Source organism: Podarcis filfolensis (genome assembly GCF_964270895.1).
Source record: "Podarcis filfolensis genome assembly, chromosome: 1".
NCBI lineage: Eukaryota > Metazoa > Chordata > Lepidosauria > Squamata > Lacertidae > Podarcis > Podarcis filfolensis.
In genome coordinates, this window is record NC_139604.1 from 5,705,621 (window position 1) to 5,720,606 (window position 14,986).

General features: G+C 43.1%; 1 protein-coding gene across 6 annotated transcripts in view; it reads right to left on the reverse strand.

The window, feature by feature from the left end:
* Positions 1-1,268: 1,268 nt before the first annotated feature.
* Positions 1,269-14,986, reverse strand: part of TRPM8 (transient receptor potential cation channel subfamily M member 8) — a 474,483-nt gene continuing 460,765 nt past the window's right edge. For 3 of the 6 annotated variants that reach the window (XM_083627067.1, XM_083627069.1, XM_083627070.1), the window contains 6 exons: positions 13,082-13,173; positions 12,612-12,753; positions 9,975-10,146; positions 9,077-9,254; positions 8,616-8,806; positions 7,277-7,581 (listed from right to left, as the gene is read on the reverse strand). In XM_083627067.1, the coding sequence (XP_083483193.1) occupies positions 7,361-7,581; positions 8,616-8,806; positions 9,077-9,254; positions 9,975-10,146; positions 12,612-12,753; positions 13,082-13,173 (996 nt within the window). In that variant the 3' untranslated portion in view covers positions 7,277-7,360. Of the gene's footprint in view, positions 3,090-3,345; positions 4,006-6,215; positions 6,250-7,276; positions 7,582-8,024; positions 8,148-8,615; positions 8,807-9,076; positions 9,255-9,974; positions 10,147-12,611; positions 12,754-13,081; positions 13,174-14,986 lie in introns of those variants that run through there. The other 3 variants (XM_083627068.1, XM_083627071.1, XM_083627072.1) reach the window with 3 other exon arrangements.

Genomic DNA, 14,986 nt, shown 5'->3' on the forward strand with positions numbered 1-14,986 from the left:
TGAATTTTATGAAATAAATAAATAAATAATAACATTGAGTTATATTTCCAGCCCAGGTTTCTTTACATTTGATTTTTTTCAAGCTTCTGAACCATCCTGCTTTTCTCTGATGTCATGGAAGCTAGGAAAATGCTGGTTGTTTGTGTGTGTGTGTGTGTGTGTGTGTGTGTGTGTGTGTGTGTTTCATTTTTAAAAGAGTGACACTTTCTGGTTTTATTATGAACACCACCATAAATTAGGATTGTTCCGTAGTTACCCATCACGTTGTTTCAAGCGCAATGAGCATTCTGAAATCTCTCTTGCCAATTCTGCCACCTAGTGGCTAGTTCATTAGTTTTATCCTGAAAGGCAAAAATGCATGCAGGCAATGACCTAACATAAACATAGATTAAGGTAAAGGGACCCCTGACCATTAGGTCCAGTTGTGGCCAACTCTGGGGTTGCGGCGCTCATCTCACTTTATTGGCTGAGGGAGCTTCCAGGTCATGTGGCCAGCATGACTAAGCCGCTTCTGGCAAACCAGAACAGCACACGGAAACGCCGTTTACCTTCCCGCCAGAGCAGTACCTATTTATCTACTTGCACTTTGATGTGCTTTCGAACTGCTAGGTTGGCAGGAGCAGTGGCGTAGCGTGGGGGTGCAGGGGGGGCCGGCCGCACCGGGCGCAACATCTGGGGTTAGGGCAAATCCACGGGTTAGGGGGCGCAAATCCACGGGTTAGGGGGCTCAAATTACTTGCCTTGCCCCGGGTGCTGACAACCCACGCTACGCCACTGGGCAGGAGCAGGGACCGAGCAACGGGAGCTCACCCCGTCGCGGGGATTCGAACCGCCGACCTTCTGATTGGCAAGTCCTAGGCTCTGTGGTTTAACCCACAGCGCCACCCGTGTCCCAAACATATAGATTAGGTACAGATAAATCCTACACACACACACACACACACACACACACACATTACCCTTCCCATGTGAAACATAATACAGTATTGCTTTTTCAGTACCAATTCTAACTTTTTCTTTGAAGAACATCTAAAATGCAAAGTTTTGTTTTATTTTATTTATTAAAAATGTGTTAGTAGGTTAATGGTTCAAGCCACCTATAGTCCAACCAATAATAAATTCAGATGTCCCATTAGCCATCCTCTATATACCTCATACTCATATGAGAATGCTTGGTGCGCTCCTGGGCTGAAAAAACTTGCCTCTGCCACAGGTTTACAAATACTTAGCAGGAACTTGTAATAAAGTGTCATGCTGCTAACAGGCATGGAATTAACTCTTTATTGCCAAAAGTACACTTACCAGTTAGACAAATGATGACAGAAAGCAGCTGTTAATTTAAGATTTTTAAAAATCCATTCTGACCTACTAAACATGGTGATATACCACTTTCACAGACAGACTACATCAAAACATGATTATATGCGGCAATAGATACATCTTCTATAGAGACAAACATAAGAAAACTAAGCAGTTTATTTTGTTGTCCAACTTCTTCTGCACACACTGCAATTTTTAAATTGTTTCCCCCAGTTTTTCTTGTCTACTACTAGCTAGATAGGACAAGTATTGTAACCTCAGTGCCAGAAATATTGACTACCGCTGTGGTTTTATGTGGCCCTTGGCTCTGGAAGCTCCAGCTAATGCAGAATGCAGTGGGCAGATTGTTGATGGGGGCAGATGGCAGACAACATGTAACATCTCTGCTAAACAATCTGTGCTGGCTGCCCATATGCTACCAGGTCAGATTCAAGCTTTTTATATTAACATACAATGTCCTGAACAACTTGGCTCCAGCATAACTTGGACCACCTTAGCAGAATCACTGAGATCATCCTGAAGAGTCCTGCTAGTTCTCCTCTATGTTTCAGAAGCCCGATGGCCTTGTGAGACAGGGTGGTCATGGCCTTATTCACATGGTTCAGAAGTATACAAAGGCAAGGAAGCTGCAATATAGAGATTTGTGTGGAAGTGGCAGCCCACATTTGTATGTTAGCACATCCTACAAGGAGACCAGAGCAAATGACAAGATGTGCAGAAGATTTGGTGACTGGAATCCGAAATCCCAGAATATGATGTATGTCAACATAAAGAATGAGAAACCAAATCAGAGGTGAACAACAGGGGACACCAATTTGTAACAATCCCCTTGTTACCAAGGAAAAGCAGCATTCCAGTAACTTGCTTTGAAATGCAACCAGGGTGACTGTGTCAAGTGGGAAGTGACACAAGTGGATGAATAAAAGCAGCTGCTTGGCGTTGTTCACAAGGTCCCAACAAGTTTGATTAAGTGGGAAGGACGGCCCTGGAGAGCTATGGACCTTTTCCCATGAAAAAGTAGCATTGTACATATCATTTAACTCTCATTTTTTACAATCTGCCCACTAAGCGGAATGCACCTTCAAATTCATTTATCAGCAGGAGTGGGGGGCCAAGAATCCCCTTCTTCTCCCAGGAGCCACATGCTAGTGGTGGGCAGGACCAGAAACAAAGGCGGGCAGCACAATGAAAGTACACTAAATTAGCTTCTACACAACCTCTCTCACACATCCCTCTCTCCTCCATCCAGGAAAGGAAGAGATCGTCAGAGGCAAAAACACTTCAAGGAGGTGCCTGGCTAGGGTGGAGAGGGCTGTGCCCTGGGGGGAGTCCCAAGGGCCAGATAGAGGCCAAGAGGCCTGCCTTGGGCCCCTGGGACTGAGGGGCCCCACCCCTGAGCTCGTGCAGAGTGTGTTCTACTAGCTGGGGAAAATGAGAGACAGAATCAGCTGCAGTGATCCTTACAAATAACCTTATGTAGGAAATCCAGCCATTTCTTAACTAGTTGTTTCTAAACCACCAGTTTCAAAACTGAGCGACATCACATCACTACAGTGGTACCTCAGGTTACATACACTTCAGGTTACATACGCTTCAGGTTACAGACTCCGCTAACCCAAAAATAATACCTCAGGTTAAGAACTTTGCTTCAGGATAAGAACAGAAATTGTGCTCTGGCGGCGCAATGGCAGCGGGCGGCCCCATTAGCTAAAGTGGTGCTTCAGGTTAAGAACAGTTTCAGGTTAAGTACAGACCTCCGGAATGAATTACTGTATTTTTTGCTCTATAAGACTCACTTTTTCCCTCCTCAAAAGTAAGGGGAAATGTGTGTGCGTCTTATGGAGCGAATGTAGGCTACACAGCTATCACAGAAGCCAGAACAGCAAGAGGGATTGCTGCTTTCACTGCGCAGCAATCCCTCTTGCTGTTCTGGCGTCTGAGATTCAGAATATTTTTTTCTTGTTTTCCTCCTCCAAAAACTAGGTGTGTCTTGTGTTCTGGTGTGTCTTATAGAGCGAAAAATACTGTAAGTACTTAACCCGAGGTACCACTGTACTTGTAAACTTAATTTTGGAGCTCTGGCTTCCCTGAAAGTTCCTCCTCAGACCTTGAAGTTTAGCTCAGCACCCCCAGAGACAAGGAGTAGGTGAATTATGGTTACTCAGTAGTGAGCAGTGTCATTCCAAATGATGTATCTGGCCACAGACAAAAGTTCAAAGAGTGTTAGGATTACAGGAAGTCAGAAAGACCTCAAGCTTGAATGTGCCCTTAGTTACACAATTATCTAACTGCAGGGGTGGTGGGTCATCTGTAGCTGCTCTGGACTCCAGTAATTGTTCAGAAGAAATCAGGGGATGGTGTGATAATTTCTGCAAGCTTAAGCTTAGACAAATATTTGTCTATAATCAACACCTAGGCTCAGGAAGCTTCAGTACTGTAAGTTACATATAACAACTAGTGATTGTATTAAAGAGTTAATTTTCTTGATCAAAACAGGAAGGTGGAATGTAATGAAGTCTCTTTCTTTCCTTTTGTACCAGATTTAGCACTTAAGCTGTTGCTTATTCAGTAATGTTCCACTTCTGCGCAAGCTTGTGCTGCTGGGAGAAGATTCTTCTTCAATCCAGGAAGCTTTCATCTGAGTTTGTTTGCAAAATCTTTCAGAAGACCTTTCAGATCATTCAGCTTCAAATTAAAAACAAACAAACAAAAAGCATCTCATGAGAGGGTAACAAGTTCATGGAATTATAAGGCGATGGCAATCACTGTTACAATTCAAGCGCAGGATTTGTCTCCTGACTAGCAGAAGAGACTGCACAGAACTGTCTATAAGCTCAGCCTTAAACTAACCCACTAAGCAGCAGATTCCAGTAACTCAGCTAATACTTTCTAGTTTGCAGGCACACACCATAAAACAACTTGCTGGTCATGCAATCTGAGTGCACCAAAATGAAGCGTACATTTTTGCAGTTGTCCTCTGAATTCAAGTGACGAATGACACTGTCCTGTCTTGCTCCTATTTCTTTAGTGGAAGACAGATTGCAAGACCTGCCATTGCATCCCACATCTGCCACCCCCACAGATGCACCACAGACAGCTTAAAATGTTGGGTTATTATTATTATTGTTGGTGTTGATGTTGTTATTTCCCAAATTCCTTAATCACCCTTCACCTGAGGATTGCAGGTCAGTTTACAATAATTAATAACAATAACCCTTGTTATTTAGACAGCGCATATAAACTGTTCAAATTGCTTCACTTATATTACCTTATTAATTCTTACAAGCATACTATGGTAGGTGTTCATTCAACAAAGGAATATGGTTGACACAACCCTTTGTCGTGACACCAGGAGCAGGGCTGTGAGTGCTGAAGGCCGCTCCCTGAAAGGCCCTTTCCACCTGGCCCAGGTACACCCTGCCCTAGTCCAGTGACTGTTTTTAAATGATTTTAAATAGTTTTAATTTACGGTGTTTTAAATTTTGGTTTATTGTTTGGTTTTTGCTCTGTTGGGGGAGGGATTAATGTTTAGTTGAGGCTGGGGGTTAGTTTAATTTTTAATATAACTGAATCGTTGTTGTTTTAAATTAGTTTCTATTGTTTTATATAGTTTGTATTTGGTTCTTAAAGGGTTGCTGGGGTGTGGGCCCCAGCCAACACAATGGCTGGGGCAGGTTCCACGGGGGGGGGGGGGGGGCGGGAATGCACTGGGGCGCCCGATCTCAGTGATCACAGATAGGAGGAGGAGTTATGCTAAGACCAGACCATGTCATTACCGAGGAGGCAGGTTTAGTCGTTGTTTGAAGACTATTCCTGTCTCTGGGTCTGGTCTTGACTGGATGGATACTGGATTCAAGAAGGGAGACCCACATGAATGACCTGAAGGTGCTGCTGCGCAATGCCAGGTCAATGATTCACAAGACGGCTGTCATCCACGACTTGACCATGGATGGAGGACTTGACCTGGCATGTGTGACAGAGAACTGGTTGGGTGAAGCAGATGGGCCTGTCCTTGCCGCTGCTTGCCCACCAGGTTTCTCTTACGCACAGCAACCCAGGTCATGTGGGCAGGGAGGGTGGGGGTTGCAGTGATTTTTAGGAAAACAACAGCAAACCTCTGGTTATGTGAAACATTCAATAAACACACAAGACGTAACCAGCTGTACGTTTGAAAAAATAATATATACTATTCATTGTACTGAATTGTTGATTTCAACAGAAGTAGCTCATAAAGTTCAACGAAAAAAGTAGAAGACCCAGTGGATCAGTTCATTCTCTGATCAGTTTATGAATAAGGTCCATATATGTGAAAATGTCTATTCCAACTGTCTGTTCATAGAGTCCAACAATCCACACAAAAGGTTGTTGCAGTACCACAGAATCCTTTCACAGAGTCTAAATCTGTATGCACCAATATATCTTTAAATGACTTAGTGTGTCGTTTGGCAAAAATGGGGATATTCTCATACCCAGGGATGTCCTTAAGAATATGCCAATGGCATCTAATAATTTTCTCAATTTCAAAAGTCATATGGTTGTATTCTAGGGAAGCATAAATACGTGAAGATCTAGTCTTTACATGTGAACCAGATGTAAGAAGGGTCAATCTCTTTCTTAATAGTGTTTTTTGAATGGCAGTTGTTATTACAGAGTTCGGATAACCTTGTTGTATTAAGGATGCAGAAAGCAAATTAGAATGGACTGCATTAGATTTGATACCGCATTTACATTCAGCAGCAAATACTTTTTTGGTTTCAAGGTTCTGAAAATTGAGGTGCGCATTAGATTCGATGGCGCATTAGATTTGCATAAATACGGTAGTTTTCAACAGCACATAAACAAAACAATAAGCTTTCCCCATACTACTAATATTATTAATAATAATGATAATGTACCTTCATATCCAGTTGTCTAAATCGCTGGGCCATTCTGTGAAAGGAAACATAACCATCAGGAATGAAGCTCTGATTTATGGATGTCTTAACTAGAGACACAAATCTAGCCAGGGGTGCCAACCTCAATAAAATATTTGTGGGGTGGGGACACAATCATAATCCCCGCATAATCAATCACATGACGTGGTGCATGCACACCATTTGACTAGCAAGGCCCATCAACTGGGGAGCAGCCCCCTCAAATATTTTACTGGGGCCCAAAGCCCCCAGGAGTTGTCTCCTATGGATGTAGCCATGTAACCTATAATGTAATCCTTAAAGGTAAAGGGACCCCTGACCATTAGGTCCAGTCGTGACCGACTGGGGTTGCAGCGCTCTTCTCGCTTTATTGGCTGAGGAAGCCGGCGTACAGCTTCCGGGTCATGCGGCCGGCATGACTGAGCCGCTTCTGGTGAACCAGAGCAGCGCACGGAAACGCCGTTTACCTTCCCGCCGGAGCGGTACCTATTTATCTACCTGCACTGGCATGCTTTCAAACTGCTAGGTGGGCAGGAGCAGGGACCGAGCAACGGGAGCTCACCCCATCACGGGGATTCGAACTGCCAACCTTCTGATCAGCAAGCCCTGGGCTCAGTGGTTTAGACCACAGCACCATCCGCGTCCCTAATGTAATCCTTAGGAGAGTCCTTACTCCCTCTCCCTCTCCCTCTCTGCATGCCAAGGATGCTTCTTCTAAGATGTTGCCACAAAATACATGTGCGCATTATCTAAAAAACAAAGTACCCGTGCTTCTTGTTTTACCTATTTGTAAATTTAATCAGTTAATAGCCTTGTACAATTAATTGATTAAAATTTCTTAAATCAGGTTGAAGCTCTACATTATACATAAATGAGATAGAGTTTAAAATAAAAACTAAAGCTACTCCTTTCAAATCTAGTTTTGTTTCATTCTAGTGCTGTTACTTAAAATATACTTTCATCATTGCGCTGGTGGCTTTGGGGTTAATTACCTATGCTATTTTTAAAATGTTGGACACAGTTAACTTCTATAGCCATATTTTGGAATCTTTACAAGTTGTCTTGTATTATTAGCACCAGAACTCTTCTAACTGTTCATTCTTAAATGGAAAGCCAATATATATGAATCAATTGAAGAAGTCTTTAAGAACATGAAGCACTGCAAGGTCTCCAGTATGGGTTTCAGAATAAAATATAGGCTCTGAAGCTTGATTAGATGGGAAAGACAAAGAAAGCAAGAAAACATACTCTTCTGATGAGTCATTAGCCTTGATATTGATTTTTACTAGATAATTTTCTTTCATGACAGCTTCCCATGCCAGCGTTTCATTATCTTCATTTTTTGAACCTTCAAGATATAAAATCCACACAAAATTGGAACATGGGCATATTTATTGACAAAGCAGACAAAGAGCTATTGAATGCAGCTAAAACAGCAACCTCAGTTTGTTTCAGAAGATCTGATGCTATTACAGCCCAATTCAGAAGAAAGACCAGAAAAAAATCCTATTGAGTTTAGCTAAGTGCGTCTTAGCTTAACCCAGTACAGTGGTACCTTGGCTCTCAAATTCAATCCGTTCCAGAAGTCCATTCCAAAACCAAAGCATTCCAAAACCAAGGTACATTTTCCCATAGAAAGTATTGCAACCCCTAAAACAGCAATTTAACATGAATTTTACTATCTAACGATACCATTGATCCATAAAATGAAAGCAATAATCCATGTACTGGACTATAAAATAAATAAGACAGTATTGTAGATGATAAAAATAAAAATTTTTTTTTTCTTACCTGCACTGATGATAGTCATTGTATGGATGGGGGGCTTTTATCCATTTCCGCAGTCACACAATCAATCTATCAGTAACTGAACTGGGTTCCACACAGTCACAAAAGCAAATGAACTGAAAAAGCCTCAAAAAGAAAAACGCAAAATAAATAGCAAAAACAAATGTGCCAAACTTAATCAGTTCCAGAAGCCTGTTTGACTTCCGAAATGTTCTCAGCTTCTGATTGGGGCATGTGCCCTGGAAACAATAGCTGACAGCGGAATCAGACATTCAGTTTCTGAAATACGTTTGAAAACCGGAACACTTACTTCTGGGTTTTTGGCATTTGGGAACCAATGAGTACCAAGGCGTTTGAGAACCAAGGTACCACTGTATTGGAAACCAGTTTTCTCTTTAGCTAGTTTTGTCTTTAGCACCCCATACTTCGTTCCAATGAAGGGCCATTTTTACATGGAGATCCTTTCAAATGTAGTAACTCTCAAAATGAAAGTGCAATATTGGAAAACAATTGTCTGAGAAGCCTTCATACACTTCTGTGACTCCTACTCTTCCTCCCATAAATAGTTACTGTGCAAAATACTGCATTACTTACAACAAATTGATGGCTGTTTACATTCATTTTTACAGCAGCATTTTAAAAGTTTCCTCATCACCATGTAGATATAGGCAAAGATGACAAAAGGAAATGGTATAGTTAAGCGGCTGCAGTACTCTTGAATCAGAAAGTAGCGCTGGAACTTCCACACTTGGTCATTGTTCTCTTGAACCGATCCAACAGTATAACTAATGGATAGATTAACACACGGGGTTATTAGTTCCATATCTACGTCTGCAAAACGTCAAAATCAGCACATACTTCACTTTTCAGTAAGGGTTGGTGATAATGGATCAATTACAGGGACTATGAAAGCCTCAAGATTTCCAAGCTGGAGGGGAGTTCACACTAGTGTTATGAGTTTGCGGGGGGCAGAGTCTCCTAAATGTCCTAGGAACCAGATCCCCACCCCGACCCCAAACCCTGTGGCGTTACACCCAGCACATCAGTCTACATACCCAAACATGGCTATTAATAAGTTAACCAGGAGAATATTGGTGGACAGCATGTAGATGCACACTAGTGGAATGGTGATCCACTCTGGGAATCGGGGAACATTGTTGGAATCCACTTCTACACACAGAGGCTTCGATTCATTCCCAGTGACAGTACACTGATCACCTTCCAATGTGGTACCTATCATGAAAGGAACAGAAAAGACTCCTGAAATTCCAAAGCTCTTGTTAAGATTATGACACCAAACTCATGACATGTGTTGTCAGCAATTCTTTAGTGCTACCGGCACCTTCGTCTCTGCTGGATTTTGCTGAGCTAATCTAGTTGCCTAATAGGAGTACATAAAGCTAGAATCCTATACAGATAACTTTGTGAAAATTGTACATTGTAGAGATTACTGTGCAGAAGTGAATACCTGCTGAGCAAAGATGTGCCCAGAAAACAGAATCCCCATGTGGCTGGCTGCACAATTTAGTACTAAAATGCATCTCATGGCAGTAACATACAATACAAGTCTGTATGAGATTTTATTCAGCATGCAGACTTTTGCCACTCCAGTCTTCCTTGTGGCCCTACAAGGAAAGTGACTGGCATAGTCCCAGCATGGATTGTGCAGGTGGTGTGGGCCGATTCAGTTTGGATGGATCATGACCTGAACTGAACATAAGCCCACTTTACAAGACCACCTGAGAGCTCTAGTGCTGCCTCTGCCCTAGTCATCTGTGAACACCAGACTGATTTCAGTAAGCCTCTGTGATACTGAAAGAGCTACCTGAATTCTAGCAGCACATGTTTCCCACTAAAACAGAAGGGGGGATGATGAGCTTTGGGCTCCTTAAGGACTGTGCTCCTATCTCCTTATTACTCTGACCCATTGGGATTGTATCTTAAGATGGATACCATCAATATCTGTAGGATAGTGGCCAAACATTACAAGGTAAGGCTCATAGACAACAGATCGAAATATCCATTCCCAGCGGTGTTCATTCTTCCGCAGGATCCCTTGTCTGGCTACACCAAAAGCCACCATCCACACCGCAAAGAGGAACAGGAAGAAAAAGACATCAATCAGCTGTGAAAGGGAACATTTAAAACACAAGTCAGGATGATTCTGTTAAGTCATTCCACGCATAAGGCTAAGGGGGAAAAGATTAAAAAACAACAACTCAGGAAACTGTCTCTTGCTTCTCACTGTGCATTTATGAGAAAATCTCGCTTGGCGGCTTTGCAGAGGCCATGCACTCCTTGTTGTTTATTTTGCTTTCAATTAAGAAAAGATACAAAAACACCTGAGGCAAATCAGAGCAACGTGCATGCCTCCAAGGCAGGGATGCAGAAGCTGTGGCCTTCCAGATATTGGGCCACAGTCCCTGGCCAATGGGCCACGATGGCTAGAGATGATGGAAATTGGAGTCCAACAACACCTGGAAGGCACCAGACTCCACACACCCCCACCAGCTCTGCCCTACAGCCAGGACAGATGCTGCTGTAGCCAGCTAAGTCCAGCACATAATTGCCCAAGTAAGTACTCTCTTCACTTGAGTATATAACCATGGAAATGAGGGCTCATGAGAGCTTGCAGTGGCTACTTAGATTAGGTGGGGTTTTTATTTTATTTTTAATCACAATATATACTTTCCCTAGATCACAGAAGTAGCTCCTCCAAAGAGGAGATGTCCCCATATCAGATGAAAACTAGCATGTGGAATAACAAATGGGAAATGATTCAACATCTGCAGTGGCTCCTAACTCCTAGTGTAGTTTACACAACAGTGTAGCGTGATGTGCCTGCATCTGGGGCACGCATACCGGGGGCAGGGTGTGGAGGGTGAAGGGAGCCTGCCATGCCAGCCCAGCCCTCGCCACCAACGCCACTGGAGCAACCCCTCTCCTGCACCAGAGCCAAGAGAGGCCATGCTGCATCATGTGCTGCCCATGCAAGGGGCAGCTCAGCTGACTGATGCAGCCCCCCCAACACCGGCAGAGAAGAGTGGCCGTGCTGCAGTCACCCCTTGTCCACCTCCCTCCATCTGCACATGCTCACCATGCAGGGAGTGCATTGAGCAAGGAGCAGTGATCTCTGGCCAGGTGGCCATTCAGCAAGGGGGCTGGGGATGCAGCAGTGAGGCCAGGCTGGGCTCCGGAGCCCAGAGACCCCTGATGGCAGGCAGGGAAGGACAGGGAGCCAAGGACAGGACCCAGCAGGACACGCCTGGGTGGGACAGGAATCACGGCAGAAGCCAGGGCCCACTCAAAATTGTGTGCCCAGGGCCCTGGACCTCCTGAGTGCTACACCCCCAAGTGTACATGTCTTCCTGGCTTGGGAAGGATTTGTGCTCAGCACCCACGCCTGTTCTGCTACATATAGTAATGTGAGCATGAAGTTTCAGCCCAAAACACTTGTGTAAGTGCTGCCAAACCATAAGACACATTTCTTTCCTTGCTCAATGAAGGTATAAGATCAATGATGGCAAGATTTTGCAAAAAGTATCTGCAGATGCGTCACATGCACACAGACCCACCTCTCATGACAAGAAACCAACTGCCAGCTGGGATGGAGTTTGGTGATGTTATGTATTGAAGTTATCACCATAACTGTCAACTTTCAGATTTGAAAATAAGGGATCAGCAGCCTCACCTGTCCCAGGGAAACGGTGCTGGAATAAGGGAATTTCCCGCAAAAAAGGGAAGGTTGACAGCTATGGTTATCACCCTGGCCACCAGGGGTATCATGTACAGTGGTACAGTGGTACCTCGGGTTACATATGCTTCAGGTTACATACGCTTCAGGTTACAGACTCCGCTAACCCAGAAATAGTACCTCGGGTTAAGAACTTTGCTTCAGGATGAGAACAGAAATCGGGCGCCGGCGGCACGGCAGCAGCAGGAGGCCCCATTAGCTAAAGTGATACCTCAGGTTAAGAACAGTTTCAGGTTAAGAACGGACCTCCGGAACGAATTAAGTACTTAACCTGAGGTACCACTGTATATAGTTTTCACTCAGGTCCACATCAGTTAATTTAGGCGGGAAACCCTGGGTTGTTGTTGTTACAGTGTTGACAGCCAGCTGCTATAAAAGCAGGCCGGCTGTGCTGTTTGCTGTTCAGTTCCAGCTTACTATAAAGAACCACTTGGAGAAATCTCTGTGTCGTCTGCTTTGTCAACCCACTACTTAATAGGTGACACAATCTCCAGCTCTCTGTAGCACAGCAATTGGCTGTAGAGCAGCAAAGTACTGCTGGCCTCAGATCTGAGCCCTATAAGGGATGTTCTGTCTTGTACTTCAGGGCTGTTGCTGAAGATTTGTCACGGAGGTTTGACTGACAGGTACTGCAGCGTTCCTGCACTAACGTCCCTTGCAAAGGATTAATCATGAATCAATCTACCAGCACACAGATGACAGAATGAAAACTGTAGGCCCAAACCATACAGTGGTTCTCTGGTTAAACCTTTATTTACACAGAGAGACCTCTGGGAGACTCAGGCTTGAGTCACACAACAATTACATTTCATATTGAATCAATCCATAGTCCTTACCATTCTCTGAAGCATAATGATCTTGGGTCCTAGATTCCTGCTTACAGTGAAAATATGGATGAGTCTTAGAGTGAAAATAATGTAATCCAGGCAAAAAATTACTCTGCCGGAATACCAGGATGCCTCATTTGAAGAATGGAGCCTGTGCAAAGAAACAGAGATACAAAAATTCCAGTTTTCAGTGTTCCCACTTAATAACATCAACCTGGGCACAATTTGTTTTCTGTCAAATCAGATGTTATGACAGGGTGACACCTTCCCACCCCATTCCCCCCAAATACCTCAGCTTCACCCCAGGAAGCATCACCTTATCTCATTATCATTATCATAACATGTTTGTCTAGTGCAGCCTCTCTCCTTCTTGCATCCCAGCTGTTGGACTATAATTCCCATTATCCCTGACCACTGGTCTAGTAGCTTTGCAGAAAACAAACCCAGGTGCAGTAATGGCTGGACCTGTTCCAACTCACCTGAACACAATTCCTATTATGAAGTAAAAAATCCCAAGGGTGTCCATAACATTCCACAAGTCAGAAAAGTACTTACTACCGTTCATATACCACTAAAGAGGAAAAAGAAGACAAAAGTCACCAAACAAAGGTAGGTGTTCAGAATCCCACAGATGTTAGAAGTGGTGGGACTCCAATCGTCAGAGATTATGGGAGTCACAGCCTGGAGGGCACCACGTTGGCTACTCCTGCCATAATCTAACAATACCACAAACCAACCTTACTTACAATGCATAGTCTTACTATCTAAACTAACATTGCTCATTGAGAAATCATGACTCAAGAAGCTAATAGAAGAAGAGCAGAGCTGGACTAAGAGCTGGGAGGCCAGGCAGGGCTTCCATCCCCACTCAGCCCTGAAGCTCCCTGGGCCAGTCGCTGCCTCTCTGCCTTACCTGCCTCACAGGGTTGGTGTGAGGGTAATACGGTGAGGTCCTTGGAAGAAAGGTGGGATATAAAAGCATAAATAACATACCGTGCTGCCGAATCCCATGCCTGCTTATGCAGAAGTAAACCCCATTTTGTTCAGCAGGACTTTCTCCCAAGTAAGTGTGCAAAGCAAACTAGCTAATAATATCTTATAGCTGCAACATTTTTAGTATAATTAAAACAATTAAATACAAACAAAAGGACAATACATAAGATGTCAAACAGTAAGGACATTGATTAAGATGCTTCTCTGGACTCCTCAACTAAGCACATATTTCCCCTATATATCATACTGTTTTTATGTACCATCTTTAATACAATCTCATTGCTGTAGCCCTTGGGTACTGTCTTTGCAATGTGGGTTGAAGCAACCCCCTTTAAAAAAATAATGACCATGCCTTGAATAAGACCATCACGGATCCAACTGCACTAGAATGTGCCAGATCCCTTGTGTCACATGCACCAGCTCAACTATGTTCCTTCTTTTTAGAAATATTCCTGGTAGCTTTCATTCATCTCATTTGCTTCTTTCCTATCTAACATTATCAAATGTTTTCATATGAATACTGATTTGCATAGCCTTTTCATGAGTTCATTTCCCCACCATCTGACCCATGAGCCTAGTATGACTTTGTGGATGGCAGTTGGGAGTATCTTCTGGAAAGCAAGGCCATGAGATTGCCAAGTAGGCCCATGACAGACTGTGTGCAAATATTTATGCAAATATTTATGTTACAGGGATCTGGGAATATACAGCTGCAAAATTACACACAGAATCTGTACTTGTGCAAAAATACACATCAGATGGATGTGTGGCTGCTGTAAACACACATCTAGCTCAGGAATGCTATCATATATTAGGAGCTGAAATGTAAATGTTTCTTAAACTGTGCAAAAACACCCCAGTATAAATATACCTCGTCCTAGCTCAAGTTTTATTATGAAACAGTGACATCTATTGGCATATAGAAACATTAACAACTTGTTTTGCTCTCAGTACCTCAAAGATGCTTCTAACACACTCTTAATGCATTAGGAAAAGACTGAGTTTGGCTTTTTATAGCTGTCTTACTTCAAATATTCAGTCTTAGCAGTTACCTTCTCATCTGCAAATCATTAATTTTCTCCTTTAACATCAAAATCTGGATGAATTATTTTTTGAGTCAGAGAAATAGTGCAGCCTATACCATAGACTTGATCTAAGGCTCTGGGAGCTGGCATATTTGGCCAAATGAACAAATATATTGAGAGTGAGAGAAGGGAGACAATAATTTGCTTATATTGAAAAATCAAGCTAATTTGTCATGTATTGGCACAATAAGAAATAGAGAAAAATGCATACAGCCATATATCGTATTTTTCCGTCTATAAGACGCCCCCAAATTTTGGACATTTTTAAGGGAAAAAACCTAGTCTTATACATGGGAAAATATGGTA